General features: G+C 45.9%; 1 protein-coding gene across 1 annotated transcript in view; it reads left to right on the top strand.

Moving 5' to 3' along the window:
* The window catches only part of MTHFD1L (methylenetetrahydrofolate dehydrogenase (NADP+ dependent) 1 like), a 191,928-nt gene extending 167,734 nt beyond the window's left edge, over positions 1-24,194 (top strand). Inside the window, exons 27-28 of the mRNA XM_066247887.1 lie at positions 15,324-15,444; positions 23,899-24,194. Coding sequence (XP_066103984.1) covers positions 15,324-15,413 — 90 coding nt within the window. The 3' untranslated portion in view covers positions 15,414-15,444; positions 23,899-24,194. The remainder of the gene's footprint in view (positions 1-15,323; positions 15,445-23,898) is intronic.
* Positions 24,195-27,016: the final 2,822 nt, after the last annotated feature.

Raw genomic sequence — 27,016 nt, forward strand, 5'->3', positions numbered from 1 at the left:
TAAACCTCCTGAAAAACATCTCCGTTGATATTTCCATAGTTCGGAACCAGAAGCATTGCCTTGGTGGGCAGCGGGAGGTGGAGGACCACGTGGGATTCAGAAGAGGGAGGAGGGAGACTGAAGTCTCCTTGTCGTCGCAGAGAGAGGCCAGTGAGAGCGTCCGCTCATTGGGAATGACTAATCCTGTTCCTTTAGACAGACTCCTGATGCTCAAACAGTAATGATTCATTAGGTCATTCTAGCTCAATGAACGCTTCCCTGTGGGACCACACAAGTGCCTTATTTTTGATTCACTCATTCAATATTTATTGAAGAGTGCTCTGCACTAAGCCGTGAGGAACAACAACCAAACAACAGCAAAGGCCTGCACTTGCCCTTGAGTTGTTCACAGGCTCCAGTTAAATGTGGTCAGCCCTCTGTATCCACAGATGTGGACCACATGGATGCAAGGGGCTAATAAGGGACTCGAGCATTTGTGGACCGTAGTATCCACGGAGTTCCTGAAACCAGTCCCCATGGGTCCCGGAGGATGACTAAACAGACATTTAACGAGCTCTTTCCCTCTGAAAGACAGAGGGACTCCAGATGCTGCGGAGCTCAGGGGAATGGATCGCACTGAGGACTGGCGAAGCTGGGGAGGTCAGGCTGGGCATGAAGTCGCCCGAGTCCAGTGGTGATGGATGAGAAGTCAGCCAGATGACATGGGACAGGGACGCAGCGCATGCAAAGCACGAAGGCTGAGGGAGCGTTGCTGAGCTCTGGTAACGTGATGATGGCCTGTACAGGCAACAGCGAATTTAGAATTCTACATGCTCTCTCAGCCATCATGAGCCCGGGTCGCACAAGACCTTCAGGGTCAAGCTCAGGATTCAGGACTTTATTCTGAAGGCCTAGGGATTGTAATCAGAGCAGTATCATGATTGTGTTTGCATTTTAGAAAGATCACTGGGGCAGCAGGCTGGAGGGAGGAATGGAGACAGGAAATACCCTGAGGTAGAGGCAGGGAGAGGAGAGGAGGAGATGGTCCCAGGGATCTTACGGGGGTAGAATGAACAGGAGAGGGCAGGAGGGAATTTCCTCAAAGATAGCTCAGATTTCTGACTCGATCCCCTGGAGGGTCTGGTTATCCTTTCCTTAGATAAAGGAGGAAAACCAACTTTCAGAGGAAGATAACTGTTGGGAGAACCCAAGACCACCCCCAGGTTCGGGGACTCACGAACTCAGCCGGTAGTCATACTCAGCGCTATGATTTCTGACACAGGTTCAGGGACTCACAAACTCAGCCTATAGTCATACTCGGGGCTATGATTTCTGACAGCACCAGGATACAAGGCAAAATGAGCCAAGGGAAGTCCAGGGCAGTCTCACAGGTGACATTCTTAATTCCTCCAACATCCAACTAACAACCCATGTGAACTAACACATTCTGTACCAGGGAAGCTCGTTAGAGACTTGGCCCCCAGGGTTTTAGTTGGGGGCTCGTTGTGAAGGCGCCCTACCTGGCCCCTACCAGATTCCTGACTCCCAGAAGGAAAGCGGGTGTTCAGTATAAACCGTGTTGCTAGCCGACATCCAGGTTTCAGACACCAACCTCGCGAGTCGGTCCGAGGAGAGCATCCTCAGCCGCTCAGTTCACTTGTTTTCTGCACAATAATGAGTTCAGCTTTGAACATGTTGAGTGAAGCATTTATTGTAAGTTCAAGTGGAGATGTCCACTGGGCAGTGGGGTTCGATAGAGACCCATGTGGTACATGAAAGGTCCTGGGGCCATTCCACCTCAAATGGTTCTAGAAACCAAGGTTGTACGGAGAGAAAGCCACCCCCCTCCCCCCATGTTTCCAAACCACCGTGCTAGTGATCTCTAGCTCGCCTCTCCCGATACAAGAATGAGAAAACTGAGGCCCCCACAATGGGGCGTGGCTGCACCGTTTTCTGTTTCGAGTCTTCCCCGTCATCTGTACCACCTCTCAGAACAGCAAAATCATACATGGTCCAGATGTGAATAACACGACATTTAGACTATAAAACAGGCCCTTTGTAAGTTTGCTTAGTGCGACTTATTTCACAAGGAGCCCGACCCTTGGACCGGCAGAAGCCCAGCTGACCACAGCAAGGCCCCCCACCAGGAAGGAATTTCTGAGCAGCCTGTAAGAAAGCCATTCGTGTTCAACCAACTGTGATTATTTAAAAGAGAAATGTGACAAAGTCTTTGGCCTCATGTTACTTATATTCTAGAGCCAGGAAAGAGATGAAAGACAGCTTGTAGATGAGGAGTGTGTGTTGAGGTCGAGAGTGGTCAGGGCGACCCCTTGAATATGAGAAATAAAAATAAGCCAAACCCAAAACAAGTTAATTATTTGGCTGGAGCGCTGGTAAGAGGTAAAGTGGAACTTGAGAACTGTAAGATGAGGTTGCTGCCTATTCATTTCGTGTTTGGGATTTTATTCTTTGGTGCCCTTAAAAAGTTGTCTCCCAGTATTGTGAAACGTGTGCAAAGCCAAACTTAATGGTAGAATGTAGATTTTAGAATAAGTTGCAGTCATTTGTATAGTCTCAAGATATACATTTAAAAAGAATCAAAATATTTCTCCCTTGAATCTTTATTCCTGTCTCAGCTTCATCTACTGCCTCCTTTGTCATCTAAACAGTCTTTGTTCTTCCATCTTGCAAACATGATTAATTGATGCTGTGCAGCATAGCATAGGAGAGAGGGTGATTATTTTGCAAGATGAGTAATGTCGCTGAACGCCCGTCTTTCTCTTTTCTTTCATATTTTACCAACAGACATGTCTTATGCAGATGTAAGGGCAGTTTGCTTATTTCCCTGTTCAAAATGTTGTGCTTTTAGCATAGCATGTTTCCTTTCTGTTAAGCTAGCCAAAAATAATATTGACAAATTCATGAAGCCTACCATCTGATACTGTTGCAAACTTATGCAAATATATTTAGACAGTTAGGTGAATAGAATAATTAAACATCCAAATGCCAAGAATGGGAAGCGAGAAGTAACGCCCGCTGTTGTATTATATACTATCTGGCCACAAGTTGGAAGTTAATGAAGTGTTTGAAATACACCTTTAAGATCTGAAGTGTGTTCCAATTTTTCTTTTCAAGAGGGCAACCATTTGAATGAAGCGCAGTGTAACATGATCGTTGGTACAGGAAGTGAAGAGAGAGTTTCTGGGAGTGTTCATTTTCGGCACATGCTACTTAGAATATTAAAAGATATTCAGTGTATCTTTGTCATGAATCTTTCCACTGGGACCAGGCCACTCCTGGATGAACTCACAGACTGAGAGTTTCTCAAAATACATAATTAAATTGTTTGTTTTAAAAGTACACTATTTTAAAGTCTGGAAAAATCAAAGGATGAAAATAAGGTTCATATTTAGCAAAAAGAGTCAGTTTGAGGAATTGTCTGTTTAAAAAAACTCTGATTTCACTTATAGAATTTACTTCCAAAGAAATTCACTTTGCATGTCCTAAATCCAAAAAATTTCTTTTAATTTTTTTTTCTTTTTATACCACTTTTAAAAATGTATTGATTGATTTTAGAGAGAGAGGAAGGGGGAGAGAGAGATAGAAACAGTGATCTGTTGCTGTATGTGCCCTGACCGGGGATTGAACCCACAACCTCTACTTACCACATCTGTGCTCCAATTGAGCTATCTGGCCAGGGCTCTTTATGCCTCTTCTTAAATTCCTGATACTTTTTTTTCAAAGTATTTAATTGTTTTTAACTTGTTGAAAATAGGTTTTTTTTCCAATTTATAGTAAAGGTTGATGTAACGCTCACCATTGTTTAAAAAAAAAAAACAACTTAAAATATTAAACCGAATCATCATTTTTAACTTTTCAAGGGAGCAAACGTTTGCTAATCTTGAAAAATGTGTTAATATTTTCTTTTCTTATTGAGGAAACAGTGACATAACATTATATAAGTTAAAAGTGTGCATTATATACTACACGATAAAGATGTGGTATTACACACACACACGCACACGCACGCACAATGAAATACTATTCAGCCATTAAAAAGGTGAGAACCTGCCGTTTGCAACAACGTGGATGAGCATTGAGAATATCGTGCGAAGTGAAATAAGTCAGATGGGAAAAGACAAGTATCAAATGATTTCACTCATACCTGGAATTTTAAAACAAGACAAAATGAACAAAGGAAAAGAGACTCTCAGAGGCAGACGGCAGGTGGTGGTGATGACCTCCAGCCCATTTCTTTACAGTTTTGTTTCTCTGGGGTGGTTTAATCAAGTCTTAACAGCTGAGGACATGTTCACAAAGGAGCGTGGGCAGGCTGGCCCTCTCTTCTTGTCAGAAGGGTGGCGCCTGCTGGACTCTGTCCCCTGCCTGCTCCCCCGTCTCCAGGCTCAGGGCCCCGGGCGCGGGCTGCGTGGTCATTCCACCAGTGAGGCCTGGCGCTCGCTGTGTTTGTCAGAACGCTCTTTGGGTTGCAAGTAAAAGAAACTCAACTCAAACTTACACAAAAAGAGGGGCTACACTGACCCAGATGACAAGTCCTGGCCATCTGGCGTTAGCACAGCTGAGTTAGGATTCTGGCTTTTGCTCCCCATTCCTCAGCCCTGCCTCCCTCAGAGTGATGCCCTCCATATCACCAGTTCAAACTTCAGATACACTATCCTGACAGAAGAGGAACCTTCCCTCCACCAGCTCATATCAGTACTCGGGAGTTCCCTGACAACCCTGTTGGCCTCATGTCCCAGGCCTGACCCATCACCACGTCCAGCCCGGGGGTGACTGTCATGCCCATCCTGAGGGCAGGACAAGGGCAGACCCAACCGCACCGTGCAGTGGCCTCCACGTGCCGAGAAGACCGGGCCACTCGGACTGTGCCTGGTGCCTGATCTGCAGCGTGAATAAACCAGCAGTCGCCCAGCGGCAAACGTTACTCTTTGTTTCATTATAGGTAGATATTGGCTTGTATGACACACCAAGTCATTAAAAAGCCTAACACTCAGTTTATAGGAGCTCTTTCTCCTTATGCATTTTCATGGCGAATAGATTGTCCCGTGGGAATTTTCTATTTCAAAAAGAGGTCTCTGTACTCATAATGGCTGATAGCATTGGGCTTTTAAACAGTAATGTTCTGGCTTAAAAAGAAACATAGGAATAGTGGGTTGGTTCTTATTCTATTGTTGGCCCTTTCAGAGAGTCAACAGCTGGAGTGCATTCTTCTGTGACCCCCTGAGTCCTTCCCTCCCACCCCCCAAGCCTGTGTCCTCTCAAATTTAGGATTTCTCATCTTCTTCCCACAAAATTTCTACAGTTACTCATCTTACTACTTTCTTTCTTTCCTTCTTTCTTTTCTTTTTTTTTTTTTAAAGATTTTATTTATTGGTTTTAGAGAGCAGAGAGAGAAAACAGGGGAGGGGAAGGAAGCATCAACTCCTGGTAGTTGCTTCTCTGTATGTGCTTTGACCCAGCAAGCCAGGGGTTTTGAACCGGCCACCTCAGCATTCCAAGTCAATGTTTTATCCACTGCGCCACCACAGGTCAGGCTCATCTTACTGCTTTCATATTCAGCTCCTTAAAGCAGTGTGTGTAGGTCTTTGTAGTTCATATTAGTGTTAAAAACAGATCAATTTGATTATTATAAAATCAAATTATATTAGTTTAGCCAGTTAAAATCATTTAATCATTTTGTAATCACAGTTTTTGTTAGCTTCATAATTAATAGATACCAGCAGATGATGCTGAAAATAAGAGTGTGTTCAACTTAAATACAGGTAGGTAACTATATATGTAACTCCGTGGGCTCCTGGAGTGAGCTCTCTCAAACCCGGCGGCCCACGTTCACCGTGCGGTCGATTCTGCTCCGGAAACCAGAACACGGTGGCAGCTTGCCCGGTCGGCATCCCCATCAAATGCTCTTTCGGCTGCTGTCGGGCAGACACCAGCAGATGAGCTCTGCTGCGTCCCGGGTGTTGCACGGGGACTTCTGGTGCCTGCGAACAGAGGATAGTTATTCTTGATTGCACATTTGTAACTTTTAGTGAGGCTCTGAGGGAGATCCAAGAGCGCTTGAAAGTAGCATTTGAATAACAAGTTTATTCTCAGGCATGGTCACATAAAAGAGATGAGTGATGCTAAACAGATAACACAACTCTGGTTGACTCCGTTGGCAACAGGGCCGACTTCTGGGTAAACAACAGCCCTGTTGTGATTAAATCAGAAGACGACAGAGGAAAGTGTGTGCCGGCCGGTCCTCCTAGCTGCCCTAGCTGCAGCAGCCAGCCTGCCTGCGTGGGGACGCACTGAAGTAGAAAGGCCACACTGTGACTTTGCAGGTACTGCTGCCTTTTGCCCGGTGACCCATTAAGAGGAACTTGAGCCGAGATCTTATCCTTGATGGAGATGGAGACACCTCAGGGTTTTCCAGGATCATTTTTCACTTTGGGTTCTCGGACATGGTTAATAACGCGTCCAGATCTTGCCGATCCTGCAGCATTTCCTTGTGGCCCCGAGCCGTTGCCGCGGGTCACGTTCTCCTGGAACGGAGGGTTCGGTTACAACATCCATATGCCATTGGGGTCCACTCTCTGACCTTCATTCTTTTTCCGGCTTTTCATGTTCTCATCCACTGCTCCCGGGGGACTCTCAATATTCTTGAGTCGACAGCCCAATTATTATTTTTTTCTAAGTTAAAAAAGAAATATTTCAGCCTGCTACGAATCGCATAAATTTTTTAACTTAAAAATCATTTACGTACAGCTGAAGACAGTTAAACCTGACAGTGTAGAAAAGCTAAAAACTGAAGCCCGCGCTGACGTCAGAGCGTGACCGGGGTCCCCACACGTCCCGTTGTCAGCAGTGATGCATGGGTGTGAGGGGTCATCGGGGTCCTTAGGAAGAGCATCAGTCCTTGTCCGCAGCCTTCGCTCTTTTGAGCTCAGCTCAGTGGCTTGGGAGCATTGATCCTGGTATCCAGCTTTGATTCCTTTCCTGTGGACCTGTGCCAGTGTGCCTGATTTCATTAAAACTTTGGAAAGGGCTGGAACGACGGTATGGTTTTATTGTAGTCCTTTCATCAATCATAATTTGGGACTGTCGTGGTGAAAGGTGAGGAATGCAAACGGGGAGGCTGGGGCCGGTGCGTCCAGTGGGGGGCGGGGGAGCAGTGAGTCCCGGCTGCTTGTTGATGTTCAGCCACTTCTGTCTGCCCCGTGATTTTTTTTTTAGCTATGGTTTTATTCCAAAGTGACTGGCATTTTAAGGCCCAAACCCAGGTCCATGGAGACCACACAATTTTTAGTGAGGTGCAGTTTGTTTGGTTTTTTTCGTGGGTGCCCCCTGGAGAGCCCTCCAGGTTGTATGGATAGATAACTAAACTACATGCCCGTGGGCAAGAACATGCCCGTTACTCCCTTGCTGGCTCGACAGGCCGGAGGACTCTCGGATGCTGGCCGTTCGTGGCAAAGGCTGCATTCGGACTCCGTGCAGTCGAGTCGAGCTTACTCTGCTTTTCCCCTTGACCACCCCTCTCCCTTGACCAGATTCCCCATTGCATTGTTTCCCTGCTGAAGTCCTGCCCCTGCATTTATAACTTTGGTTCTTCATATTAGGGGTGTACCCCCCTCTTATTATTAGCTAGCTTGCTTTCCAATAGCAACGACCCTTCTTCCGTGGCCTCCGTGTTTCTTTACGTAAACATCACGTGTCCTTGGTTCTATTTAACTGCCTATGTAAGGATCGTGTCCCTCTTAAGATCTCTCTGGTGACCCTTTTATCCCAGAGCCAATTGGGGCCTTTGGAGCCACTTGACACACAAGCCAAATTTGGACAAAGGGCCAAATCTCAGAGGACATTTGCAGGTGCTGGATCGCCGCAACTTTCACCTCACAGTTCTCTGATCAGAGCTCGTCTGTTCTGTGTCCGTCCAGAGAAAACGCCTCCTAGTCACCAGTGAGCAGGGGCCACTCTCAAAGCCACACAGAGGACCTGCTCTATGTTGACTCTTAGCAAAAGCAGGTGTCATTTTCTTCAGCCTTCAGGTGACACAGGGGTAAGTTCACCACTTCTGTCCCAAGTGAAACAGAAGGTTATGCCCTTTGGTGCAAGAAGATGTCACTTCTCTAAGAACTCGGGTGTTTTCCTAGCCAAAGAAAATTAGATTCGAAGTAAAACTTTCATCTAGACTCTACAGATGAGGTTTTATGAATGAGAATTTATGAATTACATTCTGCAAAGTTGAACTCTGTAAATTGAAATCTGTGAAGTAGAGGTTATGTAAAAAATACTGTAACTTAACATCCTGCCACTTACGTTTAAATATATTTTAAACTAAGAATGCAAGACTATCCCCGGTTCATGCCCCGGACCTTTCACTTCGGTAAAGCACAAGTGTTAGTGAAGCAGCCATTTAGATTCCTGTACCATCACCAACCTCTCCTTTCCAGTTTACAGCTGAACTTTACGAATTATAAAACTAGTGTCTTGCCTGACATGTGGTGGCACAGTGGATGAAGCGTCGACCTGGAAATGCTGAGGTTGCCGGTTCGAAACCCTGGGCCTTGCCTGGTCAAGGCACATATGGGAGTTGATGCTTCCAGCTCCTCCCCCCTTCTCTCTCTCTCTCTCTCTCTCTCTCTCTCCTCTCTAAAAATGAATAAATAAAATTAAAAAAAAAAAAAACTAGTGTCTTTAGGGCAAGCTGTAGAATACTCGTGTCCTTCTCAAGTTCATTTTCTTGGTTTCTATTAAACTCTTCTGTCTGTAACATGGTCTTTTAGAATGGAGGTCCACAAACATCCTCTGTAAAAGGAACAGCGGGACATGTTCTGGGCTGCACAGGCACACCGTCTGTCCTCAGCTCTGTGGTTACAGCGCAGAAGCAGCTGCTGACAATAGACATACAAGTGACTGTTGCTCTGTTTCCAATAAAACTTTATCTACAGAAGTAGGTGACTGGCCCAGTTTGGCTTGTGGGCCATCGTATTTCCAACCTTTGATAAAGAAGTAAAAAATGGGGGAGGGGTCCACATACCACTGGATAATAAGTTTGGGTAATAAGCACATAAAACCATCTCAGAACCCATTGGGTCCTGAGAACCAATTTTATTGGTTCTTTCCCATTAGGAACAGTTTTTATTTCCCAGTGTCCCTGAGTACTGGGTGGGAATGACACAAAAAGAGCCAAGAATGCTATTCCGTCAGGCAGATCGCCAGGCCTCGTCCTTCTCTCTGCGGAAATCCCCGCTGGCTTTGGCTTCCGGTTGGGGCACTGCCGGGAAGCCCCCAGCCCACCCCAGCTTCGGTGGGGACTGTGATCCCCGCCCCAAGCCGCTCACCGCCACTGTCTTAACGGCGGGTGGAATAAACATTGTTTGTCATCTTACCACATCTGTGCTTGAAATGACATTTTCATGTATGGACCAGATTTACCTTTGGCTTATAAAAAAAAATGACACTGCAATCGGTAGCATGGTTGTAGGAGGGTAGGGGTAGGAGAAGGGGGGAGTAAACGTGAGGTTTTAGTCAAAACGGCGCAAAACAGATTCTAAGCTCGGAGGCAGGTGATGCTGCTGGAACTGTTGGCTGTCGTCAAGTGCATCTCCATTGATGCCTTGTGTTGTTTATATATAGAAGTGTATGAAAAATTCAGAGCTGATCGGCTTGGGTTCTGCGGGAAAATAGCTAATGGACAGATGGGATCAGTCTACTGCAACATGCTAGAGAATTACTCAGACGCTTGTCAGATGCCTGAGCCACGTTCTCAGAATGTGAGCATGCGCCGTCATGGGCAGCTTTCATCCACCAGGGTCAGTGAGAGGGCAGCTGAGGGAGGCACACGGCACTTCAAATGGCTCTGGCTCTTGTGTCAGGAGCAAAGCAATGAAGTAAGAAGCTGACGCGCCGAAACAAGAGTTCAGAGAAAGCTGACTTGTTTTGACTGAGAAAAGCAGATAACTGAGCAGTCACTAGAGACTAGAGTTGTTATTGTTTTTCATTCCCTGAGCTTACAAAATATGTTACTTTATTCCTGTTCATTGCTACAATTCTTTTTTTAAATTATATATTATGTTAATCCACAGTATAAGTACAGAATTTCTCATGCCCCCTTTTAATTTTTTTTTATTTTTTTATTTTTTTATTTTTACAGAGGCAGAGATAGACAGGGACAGACAGACAGGAACGGAGAGAGATGAGAAGCATCAATCATCAGTTTCTCGTTGCGCGTTGCGACTTCTTAGTTGTTCATTGATTGCTTTCTCACATGTGCCTTGACCGCGGGCCTTCAGCAGACCGAGTAACCCCCTGCTGGAGCCAGCGACCTTGGGTCCAAGCTGGTGAGCTCTTTGCTCAAGCCATATGAGCCCACGCTCAAGCTGGCCACCTCGGGGTCTCGAACCTGGGTCCTTCCGCATCCCAGTCCGACGCTCTATCCACTGCGCCACCACCTGGTCAGGCTCTCATGCCCCCTTTTAAAGATCGCACACCATTTTATACAAAAAAAAACAAAAAAATCCTGTACATATTTAGTTCATATGTTATTATAATAATAAGTGCATGGAATTTTGGCTCCAAGTTTAAAGATGTTTAGATTTTAGTTTTAGCTCATTGTTATTGTGCCATTGGTGTTTCTTTATTAACCTAATTTTATTCTTGGACTACGTATCTTAAAATCAAATTCTGTCATTCTATGTAATAATACAGTGTTTCCGATAACTGATAACCCTATTCTTTAGGTAGAATGAGTGGCAGAATAATAACCTTTAAAATCTCCATCGGTCTATAAAACTCATGTTCATATTTATAAAGCAACAACATCTCACCCAATGATATATAACACCTGAAACTAATACAATGTTGTAAATCAATTGTAATTGAAACATTTTTATATTAGTTTTTTTTAATTGTAGCACAAGGCCTGACCTGTGGTAGCACAATGGTTAAAGTGTCAACCTGGAATACTGAGGTCGCCAGTTCAAAACCCCTGTCTTGCCTGGTCAAGGCACATATTGGAAGCAATGAGTTGATGCTTCCCGCTCCTCTCCCCCACTGCTCGCTCTCTCTCTCTCTCTCTAAAATGAATAAATTTTAAAAATCTTTTAAAAATTATAGAGCTAGAAAAATTAGGGGAAAATCTTGTAAAACTAATGAACCCATTTTTTCTTAGAAAAGGAACAAGCCAGAAGACCAAGAGGCAATGGGTAATAAAGATGTGAATTTTTTGTTATTAGTTTATCAAAAAGAAAATCTTTTTATTTAAGCTATCATAATATAGTTAACCATTCTTGTCTTGTTGGCTGTTTTGCAATTTTTGAAATGAGATGCTCTATATCAGCTGGGTTTGTTCATCAGTTAAGGAGGAAAGAAATAAAAGGGATTCCACCTCTGATCATGAACTTAGGAACAAAAGTGATGTGAGTACAAAAAATGCTCATTTCTTTTCTATTCCAAAATAAAACTGGATGATGTATTCAGTAGGCAAAAATAGTAGATTTAAAGAGACGTCTGAAAAGAAATTATTTCACAAACACAACAAAATGAACTACAACGATATTTTGATGAAGTAGAAACTATGATTCCATCACCATGAAGCAGAATTTTTAATTTCTTACTCATGCTAAAGAATATTCTACTTTCACATCTTATGACTACTTTTAAGTATCTGAATATTTTCTTTATTAGTTTTTCTTGTAATTTTTTGAGACTTTTACTAGTTTTAATGTAAGTTTAAAAGCTATCCGTAGAAGTCATCATTTCTCCAAAATAAGCCTACCCCAAAATCGTTAAAAGTTTTGAAAGATTCATTGTAGTTAAAAATGAGGGTCACGAAAGGCAGAAGCCCGTGATTTTCAGCCTTTGTAGAAGAATCCATTAATGCAGCGTGACAAATAAGTACAATTTAGTGGCTCCCTCGTTATTTTAAGCAGAAGGCCTCCTTGGAGGGCATACAAATAAAGTCAACATAGATCACCACTGACCCAGGCATGGGGCCAGAGGTCAACTCCCAACGGCTGTCTGAGTTCTTGATTGTCGTGTTGTCCTGACTCTTGTCTGGGGCTGCAGTCCTTTGATATTAGTAGTTGTTGTTGTTGTTGTTTTATTGAGAAAGAGTTTGATGAGAATGTGTTAGGCCTTGTTAACATAATTCCATACTGTGACCGCTCCGCAGAAGATTTATTTTAAGAGTTGATCTATTGGAGATGGCTCTTTATCTACAGGGCACGTTGTCCTTCATCTCTGAAGATTCTGTGCTTTCTTGTCTGTGGTTGCTTATTCTAAATAAGCCATCATGTTCTGGGAAGTGATGATTCTATCCTTGGAAAGGAACGTGGGAAACTTCTGATTAAATTAATTCTCCCCCACCCCCTCCCATAAATTGTAAATAGAGGAAAGCCATTCCACACTTCCGGCATTTAATGTTTCGGCTGCTTTTAGCTCCCCGTTCTGCGGCAGAGTCGGGATGGCCACATGACGCATCCTCTGATTCAGGGCACCCAGTAGGCCAACTTGGGGACTTCCATGAGTCACACACTCCACCTCTGTCCGCCTTGGGCTTGCATGAGCCGAAAGTTAATTTTCATGTCTATAAAAATAGTGTGCAAGCAAGCAGGGGGTGCAATGGTGTTAGCTGCAACAGAAGCTTCCGTGGTAGCTTTGTTCAGAGGCGCCCACATGCACTGCCTTCGGGGTTCTCGTGGGTTTTCTCACGGCGCATGGATTTAGACTTCCCGGGCCTCACACCGAGTGCCGCCGTGGCGCCACAGACTCGGACACGGCAGTCGGAAGGGCTGGGTCACGTCCCGTCGAGCAGATTTACGGGCGGGGGCAGCATTGCTGTGATTGAATATGTTCATCCCTTTCTTTCTCTTAAACTATAAAATGCTGGTTGGTTTTTTAAACCCGTAGCCCCGTGCAGATTATGGAGGTGTCTTAAAACGCCTATGTCAGAATGCAGTTAGACAGGAAAAGTGCTGGGGCATACCTGGTGTGAGTTGTACCCGGGCAACAGGAAAAAAATCTGAGCAGTTCCTACCCAGTGTCCCTTGTGTTCAGTGTCCCAGTGCCAAAGCAGTAAACCTAGGTTGCTTTGTTTTAGATTTTTATTTTTATTCATTTTAGAAAGAGGAAAGAGAGAGACAGAGAGAGAAAGAATGAGGGGAGGAGCAGGAAGCATCAACTCCCATATGTGCCTTGACCAGTCAAGCCCAGGGTTTCGAACCAGCGACATCAGCGTTCCAGGTCGATGCTTTTATCCACTGCGCCACCACAGGCAAGCCTAGGGTTTTCTCTCTGGGGTCTCCTCGGACACGTGCAGCCACTGTAGTGACCATAGAAGAATGTTACCCCCCTGCTAGGAACAGGAGCCTCAGGAGGGTACAAAGCCATCCGCATGCCTACAGTTTTAAAGTACAGGAAGTCCCCACCTTCGAGCAAGTTGTACACTTTATAATTTAGTGAATTGCTTGAAACCCAAAGCACGTTTTCCCACAGACGTGTTATAAATGGTACCTGTATTCCAGGCAGGCCCCAGACGCCTTTTTAGCCCATAATATATCTAACGTACAGTCAGTCCTGTGCAGTTAGCAAGACAGGGGCTAGCCGCCATCTCTCACAGTGTTGTATGCGTCCGGCCGCGTGCAGAGCACTCCCGATGCTCCCCTCACTGATGCTCTCCTGGTCCAGGTGGGCGATGAGGCCTGCAGGTGCACAGACCCCCCCGGCCCCGCCACCGAGCTTCCTTTCCCGGTGCTAACGGGAATGGGGAGAGGGCAGAGTGGGGGCAGAGGCATCCTGGGCCTGCGCCCCTGCGGCCTTGCTACAATTGCAGGTTCTGATTCAGGAGACCTGGGATTAGAATCTCCACCAACCCCCAGTGATGCCGGTGCTACCAGTCCATAGACCCCAGGCTGAGTAGCAAGCGTGTCAGCATCACAAGGGCAGGAGGGGGGTGGCAGAGAGAGAAATCCCGAGTCCCCTTGGAAAGGAAGTGGGGAGTGAGTGACATCACAGCGGCCTCACCTGGCTGCTTCTAGACAGCCCCTTCTGCCAGACGGGAGCCCTGGAGGCCACTGAGTGTCCATGTGGTGCAGCTTCCTCTCCATGCATTCTCTGGCCCGCCGGGCCGGGCAGACGTTTGCCTGACACAGCACTTAGCTCTCAGAAGAGCCGGGCTCAGCAGACTCCCAGGTGTCTTCCCTTGGAAGGATGGATGCAACACTGCTTTACGAGCATCCTTTGCACGAAAAGTGTGTGTGGAGGTCCAGCAGGAAATACTAAGGTCGATAGGAGCGGATCGTCCAGGAATCTCGCCATGTGGATCCGAGACCAGTGTTCGGTGTGAGAACCACCGGGGACACGTCTCTTCCTCAATGCGCCCAGGGTTTCTGATGACAGTGTCAAGGAGCGCAGTTTGGACTCTGATCTGGACACAGGGCAGCAAAGCAGTGAGGAGCGTAGGCTTGGTTTAACCCTCTTTCTGCCACTAACTAGCTGTGTCCTTGAGCACAGCCTTTGTGCCTAAATGTCCACTGTCCTCATCAATCAAGTGGGCCTAACATCCGTATCTACCTCTTAGGGTCGGGGAGACTTAAGTTATCCGTGGAAAGCTCATAGGGTGCCCCAGCAGTGGTCGCTAAATGAGTCGTTTGAGATCACTGGCATGGAGTCAACGGTCCAGTTCTGCTTCTTACTACCTGGGTGGCCTCGGGCAAGCCATTGGACCTTGAACCCTCTGTTTCCTTCTGTGTCGCGTGGTCTTAATAAAAGAACCTATCTCTAGCCTTGTTGGGAGGAAAAAATAAGTCACAAAATCCGCACAGTGCCTAGCACGTAGTAAGCTCTCAGTAAACGTCAGTTCTTGTTGCTAAGGTTGGCCAGACTGATCACTCTCGGGAGAACAGGAGTTTGTAAACTGCACTCCCCAGAGTTGTGTTACAAAACTGTGACTTGGACGCTGTAAGTGGGGGTGAGGAGGCCATCGTCCACTCTGCCCACAGCCACCGTCCTTTTCGACCAGAGAGGCTCATCTTTTGAAGCTTCAGCATTAAGATTTGCTTTAGAATCAAAAGGTTTGAAAAATCCCTGTGTTGGAGCTGCAGTGTGCTATGAGACTGTCGGGGGGGAGAGAAGGTCTCAACTTCCAAAAAGTCGACATTTGCCTTTTCCATTTCATTTCCTCAAAGACTGAAATAGCAGACGGTGGAGTTTAAAGAGATGATGGATGTGTCTATAACCTGAGCTAGATAAAGCGGGATTGAACTGTATATTTGCGTCGTTAGATGCGCAGCGATCACGTGGCCGCGCTTGCTGACCCACGGCACCTGTGTTTTCTCCACCAGATGAGCACCATGCCCGGGCTGCCCACGCGGCCCTGCTTCTACGACATAGACCTTGACACGGAAACAGAGCAAGTTCAAGGCTTGTTCTGAAAGAGCGAGACGGTCACGGCTCCCGGCTCAGGTAGGTTGCTGTGCTTTCTACTGTTTCTTTCTTTTTCCAAATCTTTATTTTTATTTGGGTTTGACTTTTTTTTTTATGTCTATGACCAAAAAAAAAAAAGAAAGGTCTGATAAGTAATTTCCTGACTTGGTTACTATGAATTTCTTCCTAGTAAGAGCCCATGACTTAAGAATCACTCCCTGGAGGGTGTGAAAGTCAAATCACATCATCTGTGAGTGGAGACGTGTTTTAAGGCATCTCTTTGCCTAACAACAGAACACTATAAACCGACTACCTTTTTCCCCAGAATTAAAACTAATATCTGCTATCGTTTTTAATGAACTACATATACCACATATCTCTTGGTTACAGAGCTGGAATCATGTGGTAGGAGAATCTCAATGTATTCTTTTGCTGGGGCTGCCGGGTCACAAGTGGGTGGCTTGAAACAGCAGAAATTTATTCTCTCCTAGCTCTAGAGGCTAGAAGTTCCAAGTCAAGGTGTCTGCTGGGCCACGCACCCTCTGAGCCTCTGGCAGGACCCTTCCTGGCCCCTGTCCGGCCTCTGGTGGTTGCCATCAGTCCTCCGTGTGCCTCAGTTTACAGCGGCAGTGTCTCCCCCACGGCGTGTAGCATTCGCCCTGGGCGTCTGTCTTCACATGGCATTCTCTTCTTGTAAGGACACCAGTCATGTTGAATTAGCTACCCCCACACACACACTGACTTCACCTTAATTACATCTGCAAAGACCTTGTTTCCAGATAAGGTCACTGTCTACGGTACTGAGGGTCAGGATTTCAGTCTATCTTTTGGGGGGACACCATTCAGCCCGTAACACTCAACTGTGGTTCAACAGGTAGATGACACTCTAATGCCACTGGAAAGACACATAAAGATGGGATGTATCATTCAGAGGGCCCTGTGAGGCACAGGCTGGCCAGGGCAGCAGAAACTAGACGTCTCGATGGCTCTCTGTCCACTGCCTCCGAGGGTTGGGCTTCCCTTGGAGCTGGCGAGGCGGCGCACAGCTGGGACCTCTTTCTCTTCGCCACGCAGCCACACCTGCGGGCTTCTTTCTTCGCTTCCCATCCTGAAGAAAAATGACCACCCTCCCAGCCGTCCTCCCTGGAAAACTCCCGATCAGAAGTTCTGAAGGCTCAGAGCTGCTTTTCCCCATCCTATATATCAAACGTGTCCTCACCCTATTCTCAGGACACAGCCCTTCCCCCAAAACACCCCCTCCATTCATTCTCCCCACTCACTCCTGTTCACGCTCCTTCGCCCTGCACCCCGCCCTCTTGCCCGCAGTTCCAGGCCTTCCAGACGGGTGTGCTTGACCCGAGGACCTTTCCTTCCTGTGGTTGTGGAGATGTGGCCCTGGGCCAGGCACAGGGAACCCTCACTTCCACTGGCCTCACTGCCAGGGGCCAACATGGGGAGATTTTTCTTTTTGTAAGTCTTTGTTACTAAAACACTGAAGACCTGGGCCATGGTGAGAAAAGTAAGGGACCACTTAGATGAAATTACATTAGTATTATAGGTGTGGAGTTGTTCAGTTTGGGTTATGTGTGTGTGGTGTTTCGTGTCGTCTGCATGTGTTTTGCTGAGGCATGGGGGTTGTATTTAATTTTAACCATGACCACATTTCATATTTTTGTCATTTCTGAAAAAGAAAACTCCAAAAAATAATAAATTAAGGGAAACTTTTTTTTTTTTTTTTTAGTACATAGGCCCATAAACTTGAATTTTGATATGTTATTTTGGTTGTTTGGTATGAGTGTGGGTGTGTGTGTGCATGTGCATGTGCACACGTGTGTGTGTAAGTGCACATCAGTGCATGTCTCGGCTCTCCCAGCTGGGCCTTGGCAGACTAACAGTATCATTTCTCTTAAACTGAAAATTGACCCCTGTCCTGACTGATCTTCCTCTCCACATCAGGAGCCCATTCTGCCGCATTCCTGCCGTTTGCCGTCTTCTCCCAGGACAAGTGTGTGCGCACCCCTTGCATTTCTCCTGGACCGTAGTTTTTTTTTTTGTTTTTTTTTTTTCTTTTCTTTTTTTTCTGAAGCTGGAAACTGGGAGAGACAGTCAGACAGACTCCCGCATGCGCCCGACCGGGATCCACCCGGCACGCCCACCAGGGGCGACGCTCTGCCCACCAGGGGGCGATGCTCTGCTCCTCCGGGGGGTCGCTCTGCCGCGACCAGAGCCACTCTAGCGCCTGGGGCAGAGGCCAAGGAGCCATCCCCAGCGCCCGGGCCATCTTTGCTCCAATGGAGCCTTGGCTGCGGGAGGGGAAGAGAGAGACAGAGAGGAAGGAGGGGGTGGGGGTGGAGAAGCAAATGGGCGCTTCTCCTATGTGCCCTGGCCGAGAATCGAACCCGGGTCCCCCACATGCCAGGCCGACGCTCTACCGCTGAGCCAACTGGCCAGGGCCCATAGTTTTTCAGCCTTTTGGTTCATTCTTTTTCTCTCCCAGTACATCAAAGAAACCCAATTATACCTTAATTATTGCATTCAGGATTCGGGTAATGCCAAGGGACACGTCCTTAGCTTTCCTGTCGTGCATACTTACATCCTGATGGTCGTGTTTCCTGACGAGTGTTCCGCTGGGTTTGATTTAAAGCTTGAGCAGGGCTGGGAGTCAGTGCCCTGACCTGTGGTGCTTACCTCCAGTGTGCCAGGCGCGGTGCCAAGCACCTTGCATGGATGGTCACAGCACTCCTTGGAGGCAGGTGCTGTCCTGAGAGATCAGCTCCCTCCTCTGGGCTCGCTGAGGCACCGCGGATGAGGGAGGGAGGGGCGGATGAGGGAGGGAGGGCCCCGCCCCGCCCCGCCCGCCCGCCCGGCTGTCTTTCCACGGCTCAGCCCTGGCTCTCAGCAGTTTGCTGTCTCCTCTCCCGTGCCCCGCTGGCTTCAACCCAGGGAGACAGGTAGTGTTTTTATTTCAGAGCTGTGAAAACTTTGGCCCAGAGACGTCAACAGCTTGCCCAAGTTGCACAGCAGTTAAGTACAAAAGCCACGATTCAACCCTCTGCTTACTCTCAGTCTCACACCATTCTTTGTGCCCCAAACCAAAGGGTGTTCTTTTCATTTTAGTCACGGGATAAATGAACTTCCTTCCTGGAAGTTGATAACCAGCTACTTGAACAGACCAGTAATTTGGGGATAACCAGGTGATATATATTTTTAATAACAAAAGATAATTATGCGGGTATTAAAAGCAATGACTGTCAAAACTCTTTGTCATCAAAGTATAGTAGGGCTATCTCTTACCTAACCCTCTCACTGAAGGACACTTTCCCACTCACTTGTCCAAAGCTTTTTTCTTCTTTGTCAACGGCCAAATCCTGGTCTAGCCTTGGTGGGCAGCAGTTCAAAACCCATCACTTGACCTTGCTTGAACAATTGAAAATGGATCCGGTGTTGTAAGATAAAAACCACCATACAGAATAAACATTCCTTCTCAGGGCCTCCTTGACACAGCCATCCCGCAAACATTCTTTCTATTTCCTGTGGCCTCTCCCACACGGCCGTTGGGGACCACTTCTAACGGTCAGAGGTCTGTGGCTATTAAAAAGGCGTAAAATAGAAGTGGTCAAGCTTGAATGACAGTCAACTTGGACAAGTTTGGGCAAGGGAAGAGGACATATCCAGTCAGTTGCTTTACTCATATAGTGGTCAGACCCCCGATGGGTGTCTGCACTCAGTGGAACATGTCACAGGCCTGTCCCACGTGGGAGAAGGCTACACTCAGTGGGTGACAACTTCCTTTCCTTCCTGCTTACCTCACCCTCTAGGAAATTGTATGAGACTTAGTGTGAACAGGAGGTGCCAGGAAATCCCCAGAACCCAAGCCCTTGCCCCCTGCTTTCCAAGGCTTCCCTGTAGTGCGTTCATTATTGTTACAGTCGGGCTGTGAGTCATTCTTTTGGATGTCACCAAATAGAACTAATTAAAATCAGTTGTTTGTCCCAGTGAAACTGATCCTGCATCCTTTGTTGGGAGATGATCAGATTTAGGGAGGGTCATTCTTTCGCCCCCTGCGGGTTTCTCATTCTGAAGCTTCATCATATTTCTGAGCCTTGGCAGGATTCAGATGAACACAGTAAACTCTGGCAGGGTCCGTGAAGAATTCAGATACTCTACTTTGTCCTGGTGTGCGAAGTTGTGTTTAGTACAGAATCAGAGTGACTCTGGCCCTGCTATATAAATGTTGCTTACTTACCAAAGATTTTGTTTTCTTGAATTGCACATACAAAAACAAGTATACCAGCTTATTTTTTCCCCCTAAACTGCCTTTATAGCAGAAAATTTCAATGATATTTAATAATCGATTAATCTGGAGTGTGGTTGCCTGTAGTCCTTCTGGGAACAGGGCCTTTTAGCCCCAACTTGCAAACCACAGGGTTTTGAGGTTCCCTGGAGGAACACCTGTGCTCTGTGGTTTGGGGCTTGAATCTCTATCTTTTCATGGAACAGCTCAAAAATTGTACTTGACCACTGTGTTTATTCAGCCCACCACCCACGCCATCCTCTGAGGAAAACATGTCCCTCTTCCCCATCTCTAGGCAGGGGACGAAATAGGCTTAAATGAGAGATGGTGGTGATTAGGTCTAAATATGACATCTTTAGGCCCTGGCCAGCTAGCTCAGCAGTAGAGCATCAGCCCAGCATGTGGTAGTTCCAGGTTCGATTCCCAGCCAGGGCACACAGGCAAAATGCCCATTTTCTTCTCCACCCTTCCCCTTCTACTCTTTCTCTCTTTCTTCCCCTCCCATAGCCAAGGCTCCATTGGAGCAAAGTTGGTCCGGGCGCTGAGGATGGCTCCATGGCCTCCACCTCAGGTGCTAGAATGGCTCCAGTTGCAAAGGAGCAATGCCCCAGATGGGCAGAGTATCACCCCCTGGAGGGCAGGGCATGCCAGTTGGATCCTGGTCGGGCACATGCAGGAGTCTGTCTGCCTCCCCGCTTCTAACTTTGGAAAAACACAAAGAAAAAAATATATATATAAAGATGACATCTTTAACAGCTTATTGACACCTAAGAAATGGTACCAAGTAGCTCTTTCCTAATGAAAATGGAATGTTTTGAAGCTTCGCAGTTGTGAAATTAATTATTCCCTTTTAAGGAAAGTTTTCCAGGACACTTTTTTAGGGGTTGGGGCAGAAACTAATCATCTTATTTTTTATATATGGCATATATATATATATATATATATATGGCAAGGAATATAATATTTCAGCAAACTCGGGAAAAATGAAATTTTCTAGTAACTAAATCTGTACATGATTAGTTCATCAGAAATAGAAGAAATTATTTGTCAACAAAAAAAAAATCAATAAGCGGTCCAGTATGGCATTAGTTATCATCTACTACTTGGTTAAGAAAAATCAGAATGTGGAGCTTCTGGTGGCAGGTTTGGGGGAGGGGCACAGGCACCATCTGTGTCCGGCTGCGAAGGCGGCAAGAAGAGGCCCCTGCAGTGGCCGAGAAGGAGGCCAGGGAGATGGACGAGGAGGATAAGGCGTTCGAGCAGAGGCAAAAAGGGAGCAGAAGGAACTGGAGGGCTGAAAGCGAAGGCCGCGGGGAAGGGCCCCTGGCCACAGGTGGCATTAGAAATCCGGCACAGAGTGAGCTGCTCCTTGCGCCTGGGGCAGTGGCGATCTTCATTTCCATCTCTGTTTCAACATCTGGATTCCCTGTCCGAATATCAACATCTGGATTCCCTGTCCGAACATCTCTTGCCACCGATAGCTAGAACGGAGTGTTGTCTTGGAGCTCGTTGTATATTTAAGAATAAACATTTGTTAAAAATAGTAGTAATAATAATAACAATAATAATGATGATGATGATCGTGCAGTGGCTTACCTCTTCAGTTCTCGCTCTGCCATTCCCACCTCAGCTCTGAGGCCAGAGGAAACCCAGCCCAGAATCCTGTGCAAGTGCACCGTCCAGTCTTCGTTCTATCCCGAATTCTGTACCACTGGGAATTAAAACAGCTCATTTGAAATGGCAAAAAAAAAAAAAAAATTTTTTTAAGAAGAAAGAAAAGAAAAATCAGAACTTGTAAGGCAGGGGATGAGTTTTAACCAAACTTGAAATTCTTTCCACCACACAAGAAATTTTTTATCGGAATTCAAACTGATTAATAAGCACGCCCTTCCTATACCCTGTGGCTTCACTAGGAGAAATAGACTAACACCCTCCTCGACTCTAAAGAACCTCATGATGTAAATGATTCTAAATTACTCACTTTTCAGGTGTAAAGAAAAGTAGTCAGACTATGTCATCTTCAACTTGACCTGTACTACTGAGGTTAACTTTTCCTTTCTGATCCGTAGTCAGACGCGTTATCCATTGTGCCACTGGCCCCGTACTAACTTTTCCTTTCTATTTTAAAGTCACTGTGGTAGCATACTTAACTTTAACCTCTGTTATTCAACAATGGGAACCAATAAAATATTATCCTGAGCAAAGAGAAGTCAAGTGTTACCACTAATACTATAAGGGTAAATAAAATGCAATTTTCTTTGTTTAATAAAGAGGAGAGAGAGCTCATCCTCCCGTCTCCTAATGGTATATATTGTACGGCTGCCGTAGCAAAATACAAGATGGCTTAAAACACCAAAAACTTATTCTTCCACAGTCCTAGAGGCTAGAAGTCTGAAGTCAGTGTCAGTAGAGTGAAATCAAGCTGGGGTGAGGCCACACTCCCTCCAGTGTCGCTGGAATCCCACCCTTGCCTCCTCCGGCTTGTGCCGGCTCCCAGAATTCCTGGGCTTACAGCCACATCATTCCAGCCTCTGCCTCAGTGGTCAGTCACTCAGTCACTTTGCCTCTTCCTCTTCTGTGAATCTGGGCACTTTTAGATTTCTTGTTCCCATGCCAAGATAAAACGTCTTATATCATCCATCTTCCAAAATGTTTACCCGCTAAATAAACAGTGTGTACTGATTCATTTTCACATTCTTGCCTTGGCTATTACATCTCTTGATTTTTTTTTAAATCTATAATCAGACTTTATATATTTCTGCCAACCCATCATGCCGTCGTGTATTCTTGAAGTGTGGAACCATATACTCTGAGCCCCTTTAAACACAAAACCGTGGGCTGCAGAAGTTATGTGGCTGATCATCAGCTGTTCACACACACACACACACACACACACACACTGCGTCTGGAGACAGAAGGCTTTGTCCCAGCCTTGACCGGCCTCAGGTCATCTCTACCCACAGAGCCCACCCCCCTCTCTCTCAGGCCCCTACCTTCCCTCTTTCCTCCCCAAGAGTCACCGAGCCTTACCAGAGTGAGGTTGGCCTTGTCTCTGAGCAGAGGGGTGAGGTCTGCACCAGACAAACCTCCCTCCCCAACATCCACAATATTCTCTTATTGTTAATGTTTATGATGCTAGTAATGTTTCTGTTTTATTTACTTCCCTGACTTGACTTAGACATTAGGGGAGTATTTGCAGTTCATAGTCTTGCGCCTCCATCACCTCTTGTGTTCTGAAGCGAATCAAGCATCCTTTCTGGCTCCAGACCCGCCCTTCATCTGTGGGGAGCCAGCTTGCTATATTCCAGCTGGGTTTGAACTCTTGGCCCAGTAAATAAATACTTGCCTTTACATTTCTTCTGCAGTGATGAACCACATTATGTTCTGGAACTTAGGTGTTTTCCTTGTTCTTTTTAAATACAGTTTGATCACTTCTCTTTCTAAAGATTGCAGGATTTAACAGTGGCAGGAAGTCTTAATATTCCTTTGAGAAAATGCAACCGAATTTTAACAATACTAAGTTCTAGGACTACTCACTTCCGTTCTTATCCTAAATGCATTTTTTAGAGCATGCTGTCTGCGTTTACTATAAAAGAGAAACTGGAATCAAAGACAACAGGATTTCTAATCTAAAATCCTGAGTGCAGCCTGGCCTGTGGTGGCGCAGTGGATAAAGCATCAACCTGGCATGCTGAGGTCGCCAGTTCAAAACCTCGGGCTTGCCGGGTCAAGGCACATATAAGAAGCAACCAATGAACAACTAAAGTGAAGCAACTATGAGTTGATAACTTCTCACTCCCCTCATCCTTATAAAATTAATAAATAAAATCTTAAAAAATAATAATAAAATAAAAATAAAATCCTGAACATTGTCACTCAACAGGATCTTGGGGACTATAGATCCCAAGTTTAGTCATGAAATTTCTTCCAAGGTCCCCAAGTAAAAGACATTTAGAATGCTGCGTATGATTCCATGCTGACTTGGTCACAGGGGCGCAGAATGGGATTCTCCACTACTCTTTTAAGTAAAAACATTGCAAACTGTGATCTCAGCCTTGTCTTGTGAATAGACTCACGTACCTGCCTTTGAATTTTTCTTTTCATAACCAACTTTAAAGAGCTATCAAATATTCACAATTTAACATCAGGGAGAAAAGTCGTTTTGAAACCACAGAAACGTTTCTTTTCCTGTTTTTCAGCCTCCTGAAACTCAAACTACTCCTTGCCTCTTGGCCGCAGTTGGAGAAGAAAACGAATTTGAAATATACTCGTTACGCAATGTGGAGAAATGGTGGACTAGGCCAGAGATTTCTTCCTTCAAGACCGTTCTCTGCAGCCAAGCACGGTGTTCAGGGAGAGACCTCCACACCGAGTCTGAAAGGAACGAATTTATTTTCTGTTTCTGCAGAGTTGACGTTATTCCCCACTGCTCACACTTGAGAATGTTTATTGTGTGAGGACAGCAGCGATTAAAAGAGTATGAACTAAAAGGTAACATTTTCTCACCCTGGACTCGTCTGTTTTGTCTTTGAACTAAAAATAAATATGTATTTAGAAAACCACCCAGCAAGCTTCGGCGCCAGATAAAACTCGACTCTCTAGAGGTAACTGTTCCTCTTGGGGTTGTTACCTGACACCAATTTCCTGGAAAATCGTGAATGCAACCAGAGCTTTATAAATATAACAAGGAAAAAAGAAAACACACACACACACACACACACACACACACACATATACACACACACAGAGAAATATCTGGTCAACTGGGAAATCTTTCGACTGTCGGAGAGTTCTAACATCCTTTGGAGCAAAGTGCGTCTCATCATATCCAGAACTATTCCTCAGTGCCAGTGAAGTTCATTCACATCACTTACCTAAGAACTAATGGGTTTATGCCTGTTTCTTCCACCGATGAATGAACCTCAGTGGCCATTCAGCTTTTGAAGTCCCATAGGGCAAAGAAAATTCCTCTTAAGAGTCAGGTGTTGGTGAACGTTTTTCCATTTGTTCAACCCTTACTCCACAGTAAAGAATGTTCTATGGCCTTCCCCCTTCCCACTCTTGGGGGTTCCTGAACCTTCTTTGTCCTCATTTTTTTCCTATAATAATATAAAATTATATAAAAGTTAAGACAAAACCAAGGATTCAGAAGCAAACAAGAAGTGATTGTCCTCTAAGCAGTGTCCGTAAAAGAGTCACCATAAATATCTTACATGTCCCCCGGGCACATCCTGTAGGCGTCCTCCCCAGAGGCTCTTTCCTGGGTGTTCTTGTACTGCACCCTTCAGTGACCCTGCTCGTTAGTTGCTGTGCTGTGAATAGACTCATAGTTGTGTTCATGTATCTTTATCCACAATTTAATTTGTCCCAAAACACTGTAAACTATCTAAAAAGCCTTCTCACAAAAAGACTGTCCCCACACAAATAATTTCGCTGGGCATTTCTGAAGTGTCACCCACCCCATCTTTGCCCTTTCTTTGGGAGTACACCTCCCAAAATATACAGTAAAGTCGTGTTTTATCTATATATAGAATTCTATTTGAGGATTAAAAGGTTTTCCCGGTAAATTTGTGCTCTCTATAATGTACTCAGTAAGCAGTCTTTCTCATGAACTGGATTTTTTAAGCTTCTGCTGTTTGGGTTTTTATTAATTTCCTCTGCCATTTAGAGTTTCATCTTCTATTTTTAAAATGTTTCATGGGGGCGGGGGGGATTTTAGACACCTAATCTAAGGGCTTAGACCAGTGACTTCTTACCTGGTTTTACCAGGCAACTCACCAATTCGCCAAAAAGGGGGGGAAAGCATCTTGAATACAGATGGGGGACAGTTTTCAACACTCATATTGAAGGACCTATCATCCAGGTGTTGCTGGGAACTGTAATCTGCTTTTCCATCATGGGGGTTCATCTGCACTCCACTAGGTAATATAACTGGTATTTGATTGATTGACTATCTCTCATTCACTCACCTACCAGAGTAACTCCTGCTGAGTGAGAAGCAGTCTCCATTGGCAAGAAAGGTCTTTGGCAGGTTAGTTAATGGGCTTATTAGCTCATGATGACTGGAGGCGTTCATAGGCTGGAGGTGTTACTTTAAAGAATAGCTGGTTATCTACTCTCCTTTGAGGCCAAGGCATGAGAAAAATAAAAATCACATGACCTTTGGCATGGTGGGTTTAAGTTAGAAATCTTCTCAAGATGAGCAAGTCCTGATTCCTCTCTGGCTCCATAACTGAGATGTAAGAAACCACTAGCAGGCCCTGGCCGCGTGGCTTAGTGAATAAAACATCGTCCCAGCACACTGAGGTCACAGGTTTGATCTCTGCTCAGGGCACATACAAGAAGCAAGCAATGAGCGCACAACTACATGGCACAACTAAGTGGAACGAGTTGATGCTTTTCTTTCTCTCTCAATCTCTTTCCTCTCCCTCTGTCTCTCTAAAATCAATCAATAAGTTTTTTAAAAGGTGCTAACCAGACACATTGAAAGAATGAGTAAACATGTATAACCGTCCATCTCTGGCCTCTGTGGCCCCACCTGCGTGTTAAGCACCCCCGTGATTCCCGACACCCCTTCAGAGTCCAGGAATTGAATTGTTTCCATGGCGTTTCTCCCCTGCCCTTCTCTGACACAGCTTCCCTGGGCTCCCAAGCCTTCTCAAGTCACTTCTTAGGCTATCTCAGCCACCACAGACCTCTTAGGAAGGTTTGGTGGACAACAAAGAAGTGTATGGGGTCAGTCAAGTCCCAAGATCTCCCATCCCAGTATCTGGTCTGATCATCCAGGATGAGTGGAGTGCCTACCCAGGCCAGGGCTCACGCTCCGCTCAGCGGATTGAGGAAGATGATCGAGGCTGGGGACCAGGTGCCCATGAAAGGGTCCCAGGAGCCACTGCAAGGATCCGGGGGCCGGGGGGGGGGGTGCTGGCAGGATCCTCTGCCTACTGCAGGAGGCTGGCCGCGGGGGGCGGGGGGCTGGCAGGATCCTCTGCCCACTGCAGGAGGCTGGCTGCGCGGGAGCAGCTTTTTGCCTTTCTGCCCGGGGAAGTTTATATTCATGTTTTGGGTTCCTTTTTATAAAAGCACACTGCACGGTGAGACTTCCCTTCTCTATAGCACTCTAGGTTCATACTTCAGTTTCCTGAAATGCTTTTAAAATACCAACTTTCAGATACTTTGCCAACTGTATTTCATCCCACGATTAGAACGAGACTAAAGGCGGGATTGGTCTGAAAACAGCCCACACAGGCCCCTCTGCTTCGGCAGGGCAGAGCTCACAGGATAGGGACCTAACTGCCCAGGCTGAGTTTGAGGTTA

Source organism: Saccopteryx bilineata, chromosome 12, assembly GCF_036850765.1.
Source record: "Saccopteryx bilineata isolate mSacBil1 chromosome 12, mSacBil1_pri_phased_curated, whole genome shotgun sequence".
Lineage (NCBI taxonomy): Eukaryota > Metazoa > Chordata > Mammalia > Chiroptera > Emballonuridae > Saccopteryx > Saccopteryx bilineata.